The 18,813-nt window shown below is 35.5% G+C and overlaps 1 protein-coding gene across 4 annotated transcripts in view; it reads left to right on the top strand.

Annotated features, from left to right (window-relative positions):
* LOC117918578 overlaps positions 1–18,813 on the top strand; it is a 42,222-nt gene that overhangs the window by 18,111 nt on the left and 5,298 nt on the right. For all 4 annotated transcript variants that reach the window (XM_034835330.1, XM_034835329.1, XM_034835331.1 and 1 more), the window contains 14 exons: positions 453–553; positions 6,581–6,675; positions 7,606–7,626; positions 9,033–9,128; positions 9,235–9,355; positions 9,489–9,674; positions 9,910–10,106; positions 11,433–11,704; positions 13,033–13,134; positions 15,498–15,674; positions 15,787–15,975; positions 17,188–17,429; positions 17,515–17,661; positions 18,291–18,507. In XM_034835330.1, the coding sequence (XP_034691221.1) occupies positions 453–553; positions 6,581–6,675; positions 7,606–7,626; positions 9,033–9,128; positions 9,235–9,355; positions 9,489–9,674; positions 9,910–10,106; positions 11,433–11,704; positions 13,033–13,134; positions 15,498–15,674; positions 15,787–15,975; positions 17,188–17,429; positions 17,515–17,661; positions 18,291–18,507 (2,163 nt within the window). The remainder of the gene's footprint in view (positions 1–452; positions 554–6,580; positions 6,676–7,605; positions 7,627–9,032; positions 9,129–9,234; positions 9,356–9,488; positions 9,675–9,909; positions 10,107–11,432; positions 11,705–13,032; positions 13,135–15,497; positions 15,675–15,786; positions 15,976–17,187; positions 17,430–17,514; positions 17,662–18,290; positions 18,508–18,813) is intronic.

The raw sequence follows: 18,813 nt of genomic DNA, 5'->3' as shown, positions 1-18,813 counted from the left end.
AGAGTAAGAACTAATGGCTTTGAAGATTTTAATGGCAGATTAAAACATTGCTACTTCTTCCTCAACCCCCACCCTCCCACATGCACACACCAACACAAGCGAGTTTTTTTCAAACTTCTTCCATCTTATCTAAGAAAAAGATGGTTGTGTTTCTGGGTTCTACCTCAAGTTTGCACAATCCTGGAAAAAGAAAAAGAAAAAGAAAATAATACATGTATTTGAGCTTATGTCAAGCCACATCATATCATGTACCTTTCCCCTCCCCTCATTTTGTGGACTTGTGTTGTTTAGCTTTATATGTTCCTAGGTCATCCACTCCTTTTCCCTTTCTCCTCCATTATGACACGTTTAAATGGATCTGAATAATCTGAAATTTATCTTCTTATATAATTTTTTGTGTGATTTATTTATTTAAAGAGTCTGAATGAACAATCATGTTGTACAATTTTCAGTCCATTATACGGAGTAATTTGCAATATGCGGCTCTAAGTGCTTTGAGAAGACTTCCTCTAGATCCAGGAAATCCAGCATTTCTTCATCGGGCTGTGCAGGGGTAACTATTTTCTGTTCTCTGCTTGTCAATGTTTGTATTGCATTCAAGAGTGGTATAAGTGTTCCTTTCTTGGTTAATAGTATTCTGCTGATTATTGGAATGATTGGAAGAGTCATCTGATTTCAACCTATTGATTTTTAGGTGGTGTTTGTTTTTTGGTTGAATATTTGGCTTTTTTTATTCTGCTAAAAGTAACCCGTTGATATTGTCTAACATAACTAAAGTGAACCTATTGATAACAAGTTTCACTTTAGTTATGTTGGACGATGTCAAAGGGTTACTTTTTGCTGAATAGAAAAAGCCAAATATTTTGGCATTTTCTATTCAACCAAAAGCAAACACCACCTTAGTGATATTAAAATTTGGGTTTGTTTTATTTTTTGTTTTCATTACTCAATAATTCTTAATGCGCTCAAAGGAACTTTCTCAGATGCTGGAGCATATGAAATCAATTATTTTATGTTGTATATTCTTCTGTTGGTATCTACATCGGGGCAGCTAAAGGATTCAGGCTAGGCTTTGGACTGTTATATCATCATCATCATCCTCATTATTATTATTTGTTTTTTTGTTAAGAACAAAGAATTAATTTGAAATATGACAATATTTTGGAGGTAGGATGACTAGCAAAGAAACAGGTATACCCCCCAACCCCTCAAAAAAAAGAAAAAAAGAAAAGAAGATGAAGAAGAAGAAGAAAGAGATGAAAGTACTGAACACACAATATGTAAATAAAGTGTGCTTAAAACACCCAATATGCAACATCAATGGGGCTAAAGAGTTTTCTTTGAAGTTTCAAGTAAGGAAGTTCCCTTGTTTACTTACAAAGATGAATTCGTCCAGTCAGGAAGACAATGCAGCACTGAACCCACAAAAGTCTAGGTTCATTTTGTCAGTGGCAGATAGGAAAGTTATGCAAAATGTTGACAGGTTCATGGAGGCCTAATAAAGCTAATAGACCTGATTGTTGTGTCTTGGGATTGGGAATGGGGGATGGTGGATTATCTCTTCCTCCATTGTCTTTTGTTTAGGAGTTATAGTATAAATTTTTTCTATGGTGGGGCTTGCATGGGTAGTTCCTATGACATCTTTGTCACATTAGTTTTCTTTTGGGGATTTGGTAGCAATCTAGAGAGAGGGCTTTCTAGGAGGGGCTATTCAAGCTACATTGGGGTTGATATGGTTTTTTAGGATTTTTCCATATTTACTCATTTTGTGGTAGGTGATGGGGCAAGAATTTGTTTTTGGGAAAATTTGTGGTGGGGCGATCAACTATTGTGCTCTCAGTTTACTAGATGTTTCAAAGTTGCCACAGTATCTTCCTATCTCAACTATCCTTGGCTTCTCTTTTCCTTTTTTTTTGGAACCAAAATTTTTACTATAACCTCAATGACTTGGAGACGGAGGATCTTGAAAGACTAATATTCTCTCTTATCAGTGTACACTTGCCTCATCCATTCCAAACACAATAACTTGGTTATTATCTTTCTTAAGCTTATTTTTGGTAAATTCTTTTTTCCTATCTTGGTCCAATCCTATAAACGTAGTTCCTTTCTCTATAGCTGAATTTCTATGGAAATCTAAAGTGTCATCTAAGGTAAAAACTTTTGCTTGGATAGTGACACATAAGAAGATAAACACTAAGGAGATGTTACAATTAAGAGGACCTTACAAAGCCCTCAGCCCTGAATGAGACATTTTGTGCTCAAGGAGTGGAAAAACGGTTGACCATATTTTTTTTCATTGCATGGTGACTTTGGGTCCTATGGCGAATGCCATTTTGATTAAGCCAGTTTGGATTGGGTTCCTATTAAGAGCATATGTGATTTGATGACCATCTTGTATAGGGGTTTTAGAAGCTTGATCAAAGGCAGAGCCTTATGATAGATCACTTTTCTTTTGTTGATATGGTTTGTATAGATGAAAAAAAAATGTTAGAATTTTCGAGGACAAGTGGAGGATTCCAGAGACAATTAGGGATCTAAGTCATTTCTATTCATCTTTATGGCCCTATTGTACCACGACATTCAAGGACATCCCTCTCATTGTTGTTCAGCTCAATTGACATTTGACATGTAGGTCATAAGGGTTTGCATGATGAGGAGAGGAGTATTGTTCCAATCCTATCTGATTGAGATGTTGGTATTCCTCATGGATGCTAAGATGTACAAAAGTTACTCAATTGAGAGGTTTTGTACTAATTTTTCTCTTATGGTTCTACATAGATGCATAGGTCTTAAGTATATCCAAGAGGCCAATCTTTTTATTTTATTTTATTTTATTTTATTTTTTTATTTAGCTTTTGTAAATCTGGAGAGGATTCCTCATCCTCCTCATGCTCGCTTTATCCATTTTTGTTTCCAATAAAATAAATAAATAAATAAAATCTAAAAAATATGAATATAAATCCTAAAATATCAGTGGTGGGTCATGAATGCCCTATGCAATAGAGGAATCTAATCATTGTAACAACCACTAGGTACGTCATACGCCACACTCTTCTCTTCCTTTTCTTTTCTTATCAGTGTTAAAACCTGATTTGGGTTGTGTTTCTTTTATCTCTTAACTCCAAAATGACACATTTTGATATTGGCTTTTGGGGGAAAAAAAAGGGTAAAAACATCATCATTTTGGCTATGAGGAGAAAAAATGAAAGATAAAAATGGCAGAGGCACACTTGTGGAAAGCCTTGCTCTTGGCTCAAGGCGTGCCCCTTTTGCCCCTAGGCTATGCCTCTTTAAAGGGGTTGTGCTTGACCTTAGGTGAGGTGTAGGTAGCATTGCATCTTGTTGCCCTACTTCAAGGGTGCGCCTTTTAAAACTATGATATTGTGATATTTGAGGATAGGAGGAGATCAATGGTGGAACTATGAGAATGTTTTGTTTTCTCTCAACTTTTTGGAGGCCCTTTGAGAATCACTTCGATGGACTGAAGATCGGTGAGCCTCCAAAATAAGAGAGTGATAGAGAATAGGGTGTGTGCACTCCACTTGAAGTTTCCTTGAAGCTTAATTTTGATAAATGAGGATAAATAGCCTTAATGGTTCGCTTCAGTGGGATTACTTGAGCTTTCTCAGAGGATGTGGGTTTTGGTCTTGAATAAAAGATCTTAACAAAAAGTTAATAGCATCTAGTCTTATGGTTGAGGGATACCCAATGACATTTGTTTCTTGGGGATGAGAGGATCATGGCAATAGGTTCATTAGATGCACTAATTGCATCTCTCTTTAGAATGTTAGGTTGTTTTATTCTCCTATTAGTTTAGATACTCTAATAAGAATGTTAATAAGGCTTTGTTTGGGAAGGGTTTTCGAAAGCAGTTCTGAAAATAGTTCTTGAGAATAATTTTTTAAAACTATTCTTTGATGTTTTGTAGAATAAAAGTTTGTTTAAGAATTTAAAATGTTCTTAACTTATTTTTTATGTTTTTAAATATGTTTTAAAAATAATTTTTATATGTAGTGCTTTATTTTTAATTATTTTTTATATTTGTATAATTATTTTTAAAATAGTCTTTAAAAAACAAGCGAAAACAACTAAAAACAATCAGAAGATGTCCCCTGAAAACACTCTTCTTTTTGTTTTTAAGAATAGAAAACTGTTTTTTGTTTCTTGATTACCAAACATGTTATCTTATTTTTTTTTTTGTTTTGGAGGAGAGAAAACAATTATCAACCTAGGTGATTCTAGAGAAAAGGCATGTGGTTTTGGGATAGATGGGAGTATTATTTTTATGGGAATCTCTTTTCATGTATTCTTACTTATATTTCTTTTTCTAAAGAATCTCTCATCTTTCTTTGTATATCTTTCTTTGTATATCTTTCTTCCATATAATATATTAAATATGATTGTTTTATAAAAAAAGACATATTGGTTAGGAGACATTGTTATCAGACGCATTGGTCTGCCATTTGTTGAAATTTAAAATTGTTTTTCTCCTATTTAATCATATTTTAATTGAAACTTGATGGGCGCTTTGTTTGCTTAGAAGTTCATTTCTGGAACTTATGGTTAATGTGTCAAACATAGATTATTCCTAGAGTGAGGTGGTGGAAGTAGAGGCATGATTAACATGTTATCTTTCTACTTGGATTGCCCTGGGTACTCCTTTTAATTTGAGAGCAGCGTGTGATCTGGTAGTTGAGAAGCGTGAGAAACATTTAGATTGTGGATGAAGCAATATTTGTCCAAAGGAGATGGACTTACACACATCTAGAGCACCCTCTCGAGCTTGCCAGCATACTTTATGTCTACCTTTGTGATGGGTGACATCAATTTTTTTGAGGTTAAAGTAGCTACAGAGGGATTTTTAGCAGGATGGAGATGAGGGAGGTAAACTACATGGCTGAGAAGAGAAGGAAGGAGGAGGGGGGTTTGTGGGTTGGGTGTGGTTTTGAGTTAAACGAACTTGGCAGTTTAAAATTGAGCTCCATTGTATAAGTGGTTTTGGAGGTTCTCAGTGGAAGGAGATTGATTTTGGGGGAAAGTGGTGGTAGATAATTTTGGGAGGTGGAAGGGGGTTGATATTTGGTGAAAGAAATATCATGGATTGGATTGTGTGGAAACTTGTTAAGAAGGGTTGCAAGGGTTTTTTGGGCTTCATTTCCTGCTCAGTGGAAGATGGGCAGAGGATTAGGTGTTGGGCCTTTGGCTTGGGGTGTGAAGTGGGGGTTGAATTTGGAGTCCTAATTTTCATCCTATTTCACCTAGAAATTAACATGAGAGCTTGGGAAGCTGATTATTGGTGTGAGAAGGGCTGCACTGGCCACTGGAATCCTCCTTTTATTTGGAGATTAAATGGTTGGAATTTGAAAGGGGAGAGGAGTTCTTCAGCTTTATTTACTTGAAGCAAGGTAGCATATGGAAGAGTGAAATACATTTTTGGGATACCTGAACAGGGGCCTTTCTGTCTGTTGGTATCCCTTAGCTCCAATTTGATGTTTGCTCCTTGGATAACCTTGGTTAGATGGGATTTGGCGACCTTGTATAAGAATTTAGAGTTGAAATCATTCAAATTTCTCCAAGGCCACTTTGAGCTAGCCATGGAAGTAGCGATACTGGTATTACTAATGGATCTTAAAATGACAGGCGAGTTTTGTGCCTTTAATCTTATAATGGAGGGAGATTTGACAACAGTTCTTTCTTGGGTGGCAAATGGGTGAAGAGGGTCATGGAGATCTGACAACTGGATCTGAATGATTTTGAATCTCGTTAGAATGTTGGGCTGCTCATTTCTTGGAAGCTAAAATTGGCAAATCATGAAGCATTGGCTGGCCAAGAGAGGAGCCATCTCCCTTGTTGAATTTGTCAGGGATTTTTTTACCATCTTAAGAGTAGGGAACTAATCCTTCAACTCTATATTTTTTTTTCTTCTTCTTTTATTTATTTATTTATTTTGTTTTGTTTTTTTTTGCTGTGTGTGTCTGTATGGAGAGAGCTTTGCTTTGTTTCTAGTTGCTTGTGTATATTTTTAAGGGAGCAACTATTGTACTTGTTTTATGGGAACCAATCCTTCAACTCTACTTTTGATGTTTTTTATTTTTTATTCTTTTATTTTGTTGTGTGTGAGCGCGTGCATCTGGAGAGCATTGTTTTCTTTCTAGTTCCTTGTGTAGATTTAACGGCTATTGTATTTGGGCTTCATGTTGTTGATGGTTCTAACTCATGGAGAATGGTAATTGGTATCTGATCAAAAAAAAAAAAAAGGGTAATTGGTAGTTCTAGCAATGGCTCTTGATTCACCAGAAATAAATCAATAAAGAACCCTCCAGAAATCTTCTAAGATTTTGTATCCGATATTTTTGGTAGTTAGGAATCCATCTCCTGGTATTTTAAATTCTCAGTTGGGCAGCTCTGATTTATTCAGGTCTTTATGCTTGCAGATTTTGTTTTATCATCCTTTTTCTGCTATTGGCATTAATTGCTTCAATTCTTCTGTCCTACTGTACCCAGCTGTGATATTTAGATATTGCTCTTATGCTATATTTTCAAATGGCCAATTTTAACATGAATTCATTCACAACCTCAGGGTTTCTTTTGCTGATCCTGTTGCTGTAAGGCATGCTTTGGAAATTCTCTCCGAATTAGCTACAAAAGACCCTTATGCAGTTGCAATGGCCTTAGGTGATTTAATTAATTTCACATTTTCACTCTGACATCCCATTATGTTTGCATGCACAGAATGTGTGATATGCACACCTCTGCATGGTCTCTACAAGCATTATATTCATACAAATAATTAGCACAATTGTTAGGAGATCAATGTGGACAAGTTGGTAGACATGATATATATTTATCCCGTTCCTAGCTTGTTGTATGAGCTTCTCTCCATTTTCCCCACAACTGCGGGAGAGGAATTTCTTTTATTCAGCACTTGTTAAGAAGGTTGGTGGAGTTTCTCTCTCTCTCTCTCTCTCTCTCGGTCCCTTGCTCGAACTTGAACTTGGAACTTCCACATCCCAGCCTAATCGTTTGCCACTTGAGTCAGGACTGAAGGGCTTCTTACCTTTGAAAGTGGGGTGAAAAGTGAGATCTATTAAAATGAGCCTCTATTTTTCCTAGGAAAGAAACATTACCAACAACCTAACTGAATCTGACTCAGAAGTTGCTATAAACCAATTCATATAGTGGATGCCAATACCGCCCTCTTGGAGCTTTAAAACCCTATTTGGGGAAGAGCTCTGATACACTAAAATCAACATTTAAACCCTATAGTTTGTTTAGATAAAACTCCTAAATGTGGGCTCTACAAAGCTCAATGTGATTGGCATCAATGGTCTAGTTAACAAGACTAGAACTCATTTCAAACAGTTGTCTTTGGTTGATTCCTGCCTGCACTGGAGGAAGCTTATTAAGGTGACATTAGTAACATGAACATTTGTCTCTCCCTGCTCGTAGTGCTTTTATCTTTGTGAAACATACAGACATGCAAATCTATATACAAATATATATACATTAAGATGTATTCATAGAATTAAACTACAGCGTTTTTCCTTCTCTTTTCTTTTCTTTTTCTTTTCATGTATCTGACACTTCGTTTTTTTCTTTTTGCAGGGAAGCTTGTACAACATGGAGGTATTCTTCATATTCTTTGTTTTCATGATTAATTTTGGCCAATTAAAATTTTATGTTGCACCTGAGGAGCATTGCTAATTATTATTTTTACTATTATTTTCATTATTATTATTGCTGTTGTTATTATGAATTGGCTGTTATCTGTTAGCTGCAGTAGAGGAGATGATATGGTTATAGAATCCTGTTTGTGCTTATTCATAGTTACTGAAGCATGATGTGTGTGTGCATGAGCACATGCATTTGTTTTCCTCCATAATTAGTTTTTTATCATAAAAAAATACAGTGCCTTTCACTTTCAAAGCTGCTGGAAGGTTACCTACTAATACATGCATGAAAAATAGACTTCTGAAATACCTTTAACAACCTGCCTGTTTTTTATTTTTTATTTTTAATTAATAATGAAAAAAATGACATAGTTAACATGTTGGATAGCATGCTTTCAAAAACTGTTTTAAGAAACATCTACTGGTAATAGGTCATTTTAGAAATATGTTAACATATTGTGTTTGTTTAAAAATGTGAGCATCGATAAAGAAAGTTATCCAAAAATGACAAATTTTTTAAGATGCTCATTGTTTTCATTTTTTGAAAGAGGACATTTTTGAAGAAAACCATTTCATTTATGCTGCTAGACAGGCTCTGACTTTTTCTGAATTAATAGACCTCCATTATAACAGCCTATATAACGTCTTCTGTCTGTGCTTCATGGAAATTTGAAGTTTTCGGATTTTGATTTTGTTTGACCCATATGAATGACAGAAATTTTAAAATAGGATGGCTCTCTTTCTGTCCAAGCATGCATGTTATCTGCCTTTTTAGTTGCATGGATGCAGAGAAGAAGTATGTCACTCTTCTTTTGTCTTGTCTAGCATTTGGAGCCTTGTATGTGTAGTTAAAGCAGATGAAACATTATTCTAAAGTACATGCTAAAATAGATTGCCCATTATGCTTAAATAGTGAGGCCTCTCTGTATACCAGAATCTCTTCCTCTATTTAAGTCAATGTTACCGGTCACTTGTAGAATTCAAAATCTTTAGCTATTTAGGTTCTTTGACATTTTTGCAAATTCAAGCTCTTATGAAATGATTATTTTAACTCTTAACATAGGCTAAATGATAGCTCTTACAACTCAACCAGTTTTGAGTTTGGAAAGGACAACATTGGGCACAATTCTTCTGTTCAAATATCTTTCATTTAATGAAAGGATGAAGCAATTAAATTCAGTACATGAAACTTGATTCGGATCTTATTGAGTATAACTCTCCAGTCCATTTATCTATCCTGGTTACTTTCTTCACTGAGGTGGATATTAAGTGATGTGATACTTATTCATGTGCTTTAAATTATATTCCTTTACGTCATTTCTGGCTAATGTTCTCAAGTTGCTTGGGTGTTGTATGAGTCAGGGGCTTTGCAAGATGTTCTCCATTTGCATGATGTTCTTGCTAGAGTTGCACTTGCCCGGTTGTGCTATACAATATCTAGAGCTCGGGCACTAGATGGTGAGCGCGTTTGATTTTATTTATATTTCTTGAAATTTTAAAATTTTTATTTCATTCCTTTGAAATTTATAGGATGGTTGGTATCTTGGTATTGTTGTGTGGACAGAAAGACCTGACATTAGATCTCAGTTCAACTCGGTGCTCTATCAACTTCTCCTTGATCCTAGTGAAAGAGTCTGTTTTGAGGCAATCTTATGTGTATTGGGAAAATTTGATAACGCAGAGCGGTACTAATTTGTGTCATCTTCAATTCTCTTTCTTAAATTTATGAATTTATGGCATTTGAAAGTTATCATTCTGTTTCACATCTGTTCCCATAATATTCAACTGGTCAATTTCTCTTAAATCTATTCACTACAGGACTGAAGAACGAGCTGCTGGGTGGTACCGTTTAACCAGAGAGATTCTCAAGTTGCCAGAGGCACCATCTATATCATCGAAAGAATCCAATACTGGGTCAAAAGATGGGCTTCCTCCAAAGGCAACGAAAGATAAATCTCAAAAGACAAGGCGACCACAACCCCTGATCAAACTTGTAATGAGAAGGTTGAAAAGCATTTCTGTTTTTTCTCTATGTTCTTGACAAAAACATTTATGCTTATGAGATTATTTTTATATATGGATTTTGAAGGTAGGAAGTGCACTTGAATTTTGCCAACTTCAGCTAAAAATTAGTTACTGTAACTTTTGTAAGCTGGAGTCTTCCTTTTAGTTTGATGGGTTTTTTTTTTTTTTTGTGTGCGCTTTTTGTTTTTTCTGTTTTTCCCTACCTATGCTTCAGGTTGGAGAGTTCTTTCCGAAATTTCTCTAGGCCGGTACTTCATTCAGCAGCACGAGTTGTGCAAGAGATGGGGAAAAGTCGGGCTGCAGCATTTGCCTTAGGCATACAAGACATTGATGAAGGAGCTCATGTCAACACATTCTCAGAGACTGCTGATTCACTCGATACAGATGGCTATGAAAACTCACATTCTGAAGGTTTTTACTTCTTTTATGTTCACTAGTTCATCTCTTGCATAGCACTCTTTATGTATTCATCTTGAGAGTTATTGATTATGTTTAAGGTGATAAGTTTTATTTATGAATCATTTAATCTGGTGTTCCATTTACTTCAATAATGGTTTAATATTTGAAGTAGTTGGTTAGCTTCTGGAAAAAACTTGATTGTCCATAGTACTTGATGTGAGTGTGGCTTATAGTTTTCAAATCTATGAAATAATTAGTTATCTTTAACTTACTTGTCTAGTTAATAACTTTTTTACCCTCATGTTACATTGTGGGTACAAATGAAGTATGCGACTTTTGCTGAAGTTGAGAAAATCACTGATCAGTTAGGCTTTGAGATTGTAGAGGAGCCTCAAAATCCAAATGTGATAAATAGTCCCATTTCATCAGCCTAGGGTCAGTTTTCCTTAAAACAGTTGGCATATCTGTTCAATTCTGTAAAAGAAACCTAAAATCATGATTAGGTTTTGTTGATCGTGAATCACTTAATAAGCAGAGTGGATTTTGAGTAGCAGTTGGATGTGCAGGGTGTGTGGTCAATGGCTTATCTCTTTCTCTCTAATTTTTTTTTTTAAAATTTTTTTATTGTTAGTGGCTCGGTTTATGGAGTCAATAGATTCTCTTCTTTTATTGTTAGTGGCTTGACCTGAGGATCATGTGTAAGAACAGTATTGCACAATAAAAAAAATTGTGAGGCAAGCCTAATGAAGTTGCCTTATTGATTCGAGGGGGTCAAGCATTCCTTGTGAAGACATCCAAGTACCTATCTTCCCTATTGGAACATCTAGTGGCTGCCTGGCTGGTTGACCTAGTTTTCCTACTGAAAGAATCCTCCATGCCTCTATAGATAAATAAGATTCTCTTGATTTTAGTGCTGGGGATTCTTGTCCTGCAAGTCAATGAGGAGATGACCACCAAAGAATCCCCCTAAATGAGGAGATCTCTAAACGCCAAAGGGGGAAAAAAGAGCTTTTGTTGCATATTCCAACAAGGCTTAAAACTTGTCTTGTTTCTGAATTCAGTACCAGCCGGTTTGTATAAAAGCTAGATCATATCCTTCGTGTAGTTTCTTATAGTACTAGTACGCCTATTCACTGGAATGTTTCCTTCAATCCAAATCCATCTTCCCCTCCTTGACTGCCTTTCTATAACTAAAATGGACTCTGTATTCTTTGTACTAATTGGATGGTAATATTGCCGTTTGCATATATTCTTATGGTGTGATTCTTTAGTCTATTTGGTGAGTCATAACTCATCTCATTCCATCTTTTTTTTTTTTGTTTTTCTTTTTTTACACAGGAGTCCGAAGAACTGCTTCTATGTCTAATGGAGCAGGTGGCAAAGATACAGTTGCGAGCTTATTAGCTTCATTAATGGAAGTGGTGCGGACAACTGTGGCATGTGAATGTGTTTTTGTTCGAGCAATGGTAATTAAGGCTTTGATCTGGATGCAAAGTCCACATGAATCACTTGACGAACTAAAGTCCATTATTGCATCAGAGCTTTCTGATCCAGCTTGGCCAGCAGCACTATTGAATGATGTCTTGCTCACATTGCATGCTCGTTTCAAGGTAACAACATTGAGGAATAGGTTCTGTTTGTGTTGAAGCTGCGCTTCTAGCATCTAAATTTCTATTATGATACATAATTTGACCATTTGTTCTTCTGTTACTTGTTTCACTGATTCCTATTATCGTCCATCCAATTGTTTGCTTTTGATTTAGGGAAAAGTGGGTTTTGATTTACTAATATGAAAAAATATAGAAAAAGAACCCCAACTTTTGTAAATCAATTTTTTCTTTATCTATTTAAAAATATTTTAAAATATATGCATTTTTTCATAAGTCAGATATTTATTTCCTGAAATGACCTTTTACTTTTCAGGTTAATAACATTAATTAATTTGTTTCCTTCATCAGTTTAGTATCAGCCATGTACAAAATTTGTACGTTCCCAATTTCAAATGTGAATGTTCCTCCTGTGTGATTGATAGACGATGGGTTAATGCCTTAAAAAGAAGCAGATCCAGTCTGGCTTAAGAAGAGACCATTTTAGTTGTTTCTGAAAATAAAAAGGGAAAAAAAAAGAAGTTAAATTTAGCTACTCCATTGATACTTTTTAAGAAGCTGCAACTTCGCATTATATGCAAAGTGAGAATTTCATGGATGTAGTCACATGTTATATAACATAAATCTGCTTCAAATTAAAACTGTAATACCGTATTTGCTAGCCCATTGATTGAAATAAGGGAAGACCGCGAAAGAAGAAAAATCAAGTGGTGGGGGTGTTTCACTGCATGCAGCATTGACCATGGACATTGTCCACTTCCTCTCAGGAATATTACCCATTACAAAAGATGAAGTGGGACCTCTGATCCCTTGCCTTCTAAGCTTGGACCGGATCACCTTGGGCTTTAGCAAAATATCATGACAAAGACATAAACAAAAAGATTCACCAGACAAGCAGAAAAACTACTAAAGTGAAACATATGGGAAGAAAACACTTTTTCATTGGTTATACATTTCTTATTCGTTCTTTTAATTTTAGGACACTCATTATAGTCAATACATTTGTTGCATCATCAATGATTTTGTATTCTTGAGATTGAACTTTTCTTTATGGATTTGTAGTTGTACTTTTATGCACTATATATATCTTTTCCACTTTTTCCTCCTCCATTACACATGTATTGTGCCATGTCCTTAATTCTGTACCTTATTTTTATGGCATTTCACATATGCTTATGCCCTATGCCATGTTTTTTTTTTTACTTTATTGACGAGTTTTTCCTTTCATTCATACCATATAAAATGGTTTTTGCTTCCTTTTGTACTGTGTATATACCTGGTTTGTGTACTTAATCAATATTTTATTTTCTTTTTCCTTGTTGGCTTATTAGGCAACTCCAGATATGGCTGTGACTCTCCTTGAAATTGCAAGAATTTTTGCTACTAAAGTTCCTGGGAAGATTGATGCTGATGTATTACAACTACTATGGAAAGTAGGTCCAGGCTAACTCCTAAGCTATAATAATTCGTTATTATTTATTGTAAATCTTTGTTGTTAAATGTTTTTATTTTTATTTTTGATAGGTTTTGTTGTTAGAATTATATAGCTTCCAGGATATAGTTTCTTGCAGCTTCACAATGTGCTTAGGTGACAAATTGATAGGTTTTGTTGTTGGAACTATATAGCTTCCAGGATATAGTTTCTTGCAGTTTCACAATATGCTTAGGTAACAAAGTGGGGAGAGATGATAACATGTGAAGGACAGCAAATGTGTTTGGATGCACAAATGTGTATGTTAAAACTTTCTAACAACCTGGGGAGATTTGAAATTGGTCCTTTTATATTTTTGAACCTACAGCTCCTTACCAAAAAGATTCCACCAATTTATTTTTTTGAGTGCACCATAAAATGAGGGGAGATTCAGCCCTCAATGTGAGTATGATTGTATTGTTTATCTACTTGACCACATCCATTTCATTCTGTGCGTAACAGAACACATTCAAGTTGGCTAGGGAGATCATTCCGTCATAGTTGTGGAATTATGCATTGATAGGGCAATTGATCCATCAATTCTTTGTATTTTTCCTGTTAATGCCCTCTTCCTGCTAATGAAGTTATCAGTATTTCAAATTTGTGCCCAAAATTGTTCATGCAGGAAAGCAAACTTTTTGTGTTGCTGATGGCTTTGAGCCCCTTAATTCAAAAAGATTTTTGCCTTTTACCATCAATCTCCTGTCAAGCAGGTGGCAAGTTGCCAATGCCATTGGAATAGGTATATGAGGCAAAAAAGGATTTTGTGGTCTTTATATATCCCTGCCATTGAGATGACATCTGTTAAACTCTTCCCTTTTCCAGTGAGCACCAAGTCTCTGAAATTTTATTTGAGGATTCTTTCAGAAAAATTTATCTTCCACCCTTGCATCTGTAATCGGTTAGTTGCATACTCATTTTCTCATCAACATTTTTCTGCAAAGCCTTTAAGCTTCCTTGCTTTATTGTCATTAACTTTTAAGTCAACCTTTGAACTATTCGTCATCCTATTCCTACCTTTACCCTCCTGTGGTTTAACTAAGATGTGGCTAACTTCAGATTTCCCACAGATCTCTTATTGGAACCTTATGTCTTATCATTGCTTATGAATATCCAGACAAAGTTTACACAGGATAAATGTTACTTTGATATTGATTTCTCTTGGCCGATCCATCATCCTTTGCAATCTGTCTCACCCTAAGAATGGTAGGCAAGCCATTTGAGTAACTTTGACACACCTAGAAGTACAAGCAGTTTAGTGGAAGATGAATAGAATAGAGATTTCTTGGAACAGGTATTGTAGTTGAGGTTGTATTTGATGTTATCATGTGGTTGACTCAAAAGCTTCTAATTTTAATACAAAAACTATATTATAAGGTGGGAGATGCACGGCCTAACAGAGCACGATGAGATGCCCTTTTTTTTGTTGTAAATATAAAAAACAATATATTTGCTTTTACTAAATAATCATTTTTTTAAGTACCCCAGGTTCTGCACCATGTATCAATGACTTCCGATTAAATTCATACTTATTCCCTTACTTTGTGTTAATGTTGATAAAATAATCCTTGCCTAATGAATAAATTTTAAGATTTTGTTTAAAATTAACAAGTAAAAAATGGAAATTTTATAATTTGTGTGTGTGTGTATGTGTATGTGTGCACATTCATGCCCCCAGGTTTTGATTACTCTGAAATTTGCTGCCAGATACCCCTGTGTCTGTTGACACTGGGGAACCATGTCCTTGTCTTAAAGCCATAGCTGCCATATTGTTTCATAACCATGCAAATTAAGAATGGGTTCATATACTCCCTGCGCTCATCTACTTGTGCCTTCATCTGAATGTGGATTAATGATAGCTGCACCTTTTTCTTCTAGTTTGGAGGATAGTGAGAAAATATATGTTGTTGAATGGACCTGGCTCAAGTGGTACAAGGGTTGGGGGGTTTGTGGGTGGTTATAGGTTCAAGTCCCAATGGGGACAAAAATTTACCTATCGAAAAAAAGAAAAAGAAAAAGGAATTGATAAATTCTGTTGAATGTATGTAATCTTTTGCATTGCAGGAGATTACATCCATAACTTGAGGCCCACCAGAGAATAATTTTTCATGGGTTTGGATCTGACTTTTGGAATTGGTTTTCCTAAAGTATAAAGAATCTTGATATTTTGTTAGTTGTCAGTAGTTATTTCATTGCAATGCCTTTTCGGTTATAATATTGCTTTTTCAGTTTCTTCTTGCCGTCTTTATATTTAAGGTTTGTTGGCTTTGCCATTTGCTTTTATTGATGAGATCTTTCAAGTATTTATTGACAATTCCATTTCAGACGTGCCTTGTCGGAGCTGGTCCTGATGGGAAACACACAGCTCTGGAAGCAGTCACAATAGTTCTTGATCTACCACCACCACAACCTGGTTCAATGTTAGGACTTACATCAATTGATAGGGTATCAGCATCTGATCCAAAGTCAGCTTTGGCATTACAGAGATTAGTCCAGGCAGCTGTAAGCATCTAAGTTGATGTAGAATCTTTCTTTGCCCTTCAGTTACTGCTCATCCAAGAAAATACTATAAATTTGATTTTTTATTTTTAAATCTGGATTAATGCACATGCAGGTATGGTTCCTTGGTGAAAATGCCAATTATGCTGCTTCTGAATATGCTTGGGAGTCTGCAACTCCTCCTGGTACTGCATTGATGATGTTAGATGCAGATAAAATGGTTGCTGCAGCAAGTTCTCGTAACCCTACTCTGGCTAGTGCAATGACTCGACTCCAAAGGTGTGCTTTCAGTGGCAGCTGGGAGGTATAAGTTTCCATCTGGTTGCTCACTTGAGAGGTTACATGTCTATTGCTTGTATTAGAGAGTAAGGGGTAGGTTAAGCAGGACATTTATCCTGCCTGGCCCTACTGGCATTGGACTGGCTCAATATCACAATTGGGGCAGAAACAGTTTTTATACTGTCAGTCCATTACCAGTCATGATTGCTAATAGTCTTCAAAATAGTAAGTGTCATGTGCCAGTTAGCTGATTAGTATAGTGCCCACGTACAATGACTGGGGTTCATCATTAGCTGAACATGAATGGAGTGTGCTTCACTTATTTGCTCTTTGGGTTTTCTTTCCTAATTTTTACATATGGTTTTTTCATAAACATTTTGGACTTTTTGTTTAATAGGTATATTGTACCAAAAATGATTTAATATAACCATATATAGCCAATTAACAAGAAAAAAAGAAAAAAAAAATCTGCACTTAGTCTCTGCCTGCCCCTCCTGCCCTATACTACTTCTATTAATGATGGTAATGGAATTCAAATTTCCAAATCTGTTCCTTGGAAAGGTGGCAGTACATTGTTGCTGTAGTAATAGAATCACCTTGCACCATGTTGAAATTTGTGCAGAAGTCCATGACTAGTAGAAAAGAGGCTTGCAGTTCACAGAAAAGTTGTCTGGGTCATGTGGAAGTTCTTCACTTTGTTTGTTTGTCGTTGTATTTTTTTTTTTTTTTTGGCTGCATTCATGCTATTGAGTCAACCGAATTCACTCTTTTATTTTTCTCCTCTTCAATTTTTTATTTTTTTTTCTTCTGTTGTTTTGCATTCATGCTATTGAGTGGATGAGATTCAGGACTGGTTTTGAGATATTTTGTGAAACATGTTTCTTTTAATATTTGACTTCTTGATAAAGAAATCTACCTTCTTTACCGTTTCTGCACTCTTTACCAGGCCTCAGTCAATAGGATCAAGGGGATACTCTAGGATAAATCGCACCAACTCATACACAACAGTTAAATGTCTCTTAAATGAACTTTTTTCTATGTTTCTTTAATGACAAATCTTCTTAATTTGGTGAAATTCCTTTTGAAAATTTTGTTGTCTTTTGGGTTTTAAATTGCAGTAATACAAGTTGGAAGTTGACTGTTTGTATGCTCAGTTGAGCATCACAATAAATTTTGTCAGAATAGCCTGTAATCTTAGTTTTTTTTTTCCTCTTTCTGGTTGTAATGGTCCCTGCAGGTTCGTATCGTTGCTGCTCAAGCTCTTACGACCCTGGCAATCAGGTCTGGTGAGCCTTTTAGGCTACAAATCTTTGAATTCTTACAGGCTTTAGCACAGGGTGGTGTGCAGTCCCAACTTTCAGATGTGCATGTAAGTAATGGGGAAGATCAAGGGGCCAGTGGTACAGGAATTGGTGTTCTGATAAGTCCCATGTTAAAGGTTCTTGATGAAATGTATGGAGCACAGGATGAGCTGATCAAGTAAGAGCTAAAATTTGTCTTCTACTTGAATTCAATTGTGTCATTTCTTTAATGGACCTTATTAAATATTTCCCATTATATCCAGGGACATACGCAACCATGATAACATGAAAAAAGAATGGACAGATGAGGAACTTAAGAAACTGTATGAAACCCATGAGAGGTTGCTAGATCTTGTTTCACTGTTTTGTTATGTTCCAAGAGCAAAGTATCTACCTTTGGGGCCTATAAGGTACACTTTCATCCTATAAGAAAACAAAATACACTTTTTGGAGTGCATTTTATCTTTCTAGTTGATGTGGAACTAACGACATCCTGTATTTTATTTTGAGGACAAAAGATCAATTAAAACATTCAATATCCATATAAAAAGAGGCAATGTCAAAGCAATTTCCCTTTTTTCTCCTTGCAATTACAAAGATGATAGGAAAATTTGGATGCAAGGACCAAGATCAACAGGTGTAAATCAATTGGAGAGACTTAACTGCTATGCACAATTAGCTCTTGTTTCACAAAATTTTAGAAGTAAACAGGCAAATTATACCTTTCCAAGATACAATATTTCTTTACTGACCATTGGAGAGAATAATGTTCTTGTAGTTGTAGATAGAACTAGCTTATCATATTTGGACTCTCGGTATACAATACTGCCCCAAGAATACCATATTTTGCATATTTTTGTATTTTGGTTGTTTGTTGATGATTGCATTCTTAATTGAATGATAGGTGTAGATTTATTGCTTGAATCATTTGTTAACTCAAGTCTGTATTGCTTGATTATTTCTTGTTTAATCACATGCTTTTGTTTGTTTGTTTGTTTGTTTGCTTTTTTTTTTCTGATAGAATTCATTTTGTTAACAGTGCAAAACTTATCGACATTTATCGCACACGCCACAATATAAGTGCAACAAGTGGTTTGAGTGATCCAGCTGTCGCTACAGGAATTTCTGACCTTGTTTATGAATCTAAACCAGCCTCCGCTGAGCCTGATGCACTTGATGATGATCTAGTAAATGCTTGGGCAGCAAACCTTGGTGATGATGGCCTGTGGGGTAAAAATGCACCAGCAATGAATAGAGTAAGAGTTATGTCTTATCTCATGTTAAGATTTGAATTGCATTCTTGCTTTTGAATTATAATTTGGAAAACAGGATATAGTTAACTTATTTTGTCTTGACTTCTTAATTATGAGAATGCAGCAGTCTCATGGGTCCTTAACTAGCTCTCTCTAAAATCCCTCTGTAATTGTCAAACATGAAAATTGGTAGGATCTTATACTTTGAAGCCCAATTTATAAATATAATTGTTTATGTTGTAGGCAAATGCAAAAAAGGGTGGTGCAACCAAGTACAAAGTGTAAAAAGTGTGTCAAAGGCCAAAGAAA

The sequence above is a fragment of the Vitis riparia genome, chromosome 7, assembly GCF_004353265.1.
Source record: "Vitis riparia cultivar Riparia Gloire de Montpellier isolate 1030 chromosome 7, EGFV_Vit.rip_1.0, whole genome shotgun sequence".
NCBI classification, from domain to species: Eukaryota; Viridiplantae; Streptophyta; class Magnoliopsida; order Vitales; family Vitaceae; genus Vitis; species Vitis riparia.
The sequence above is the reverse complement of the archived record's forward strand: the minus strand, read 5'-3'. Positions and strand labels throughout refer to the sequence as shown.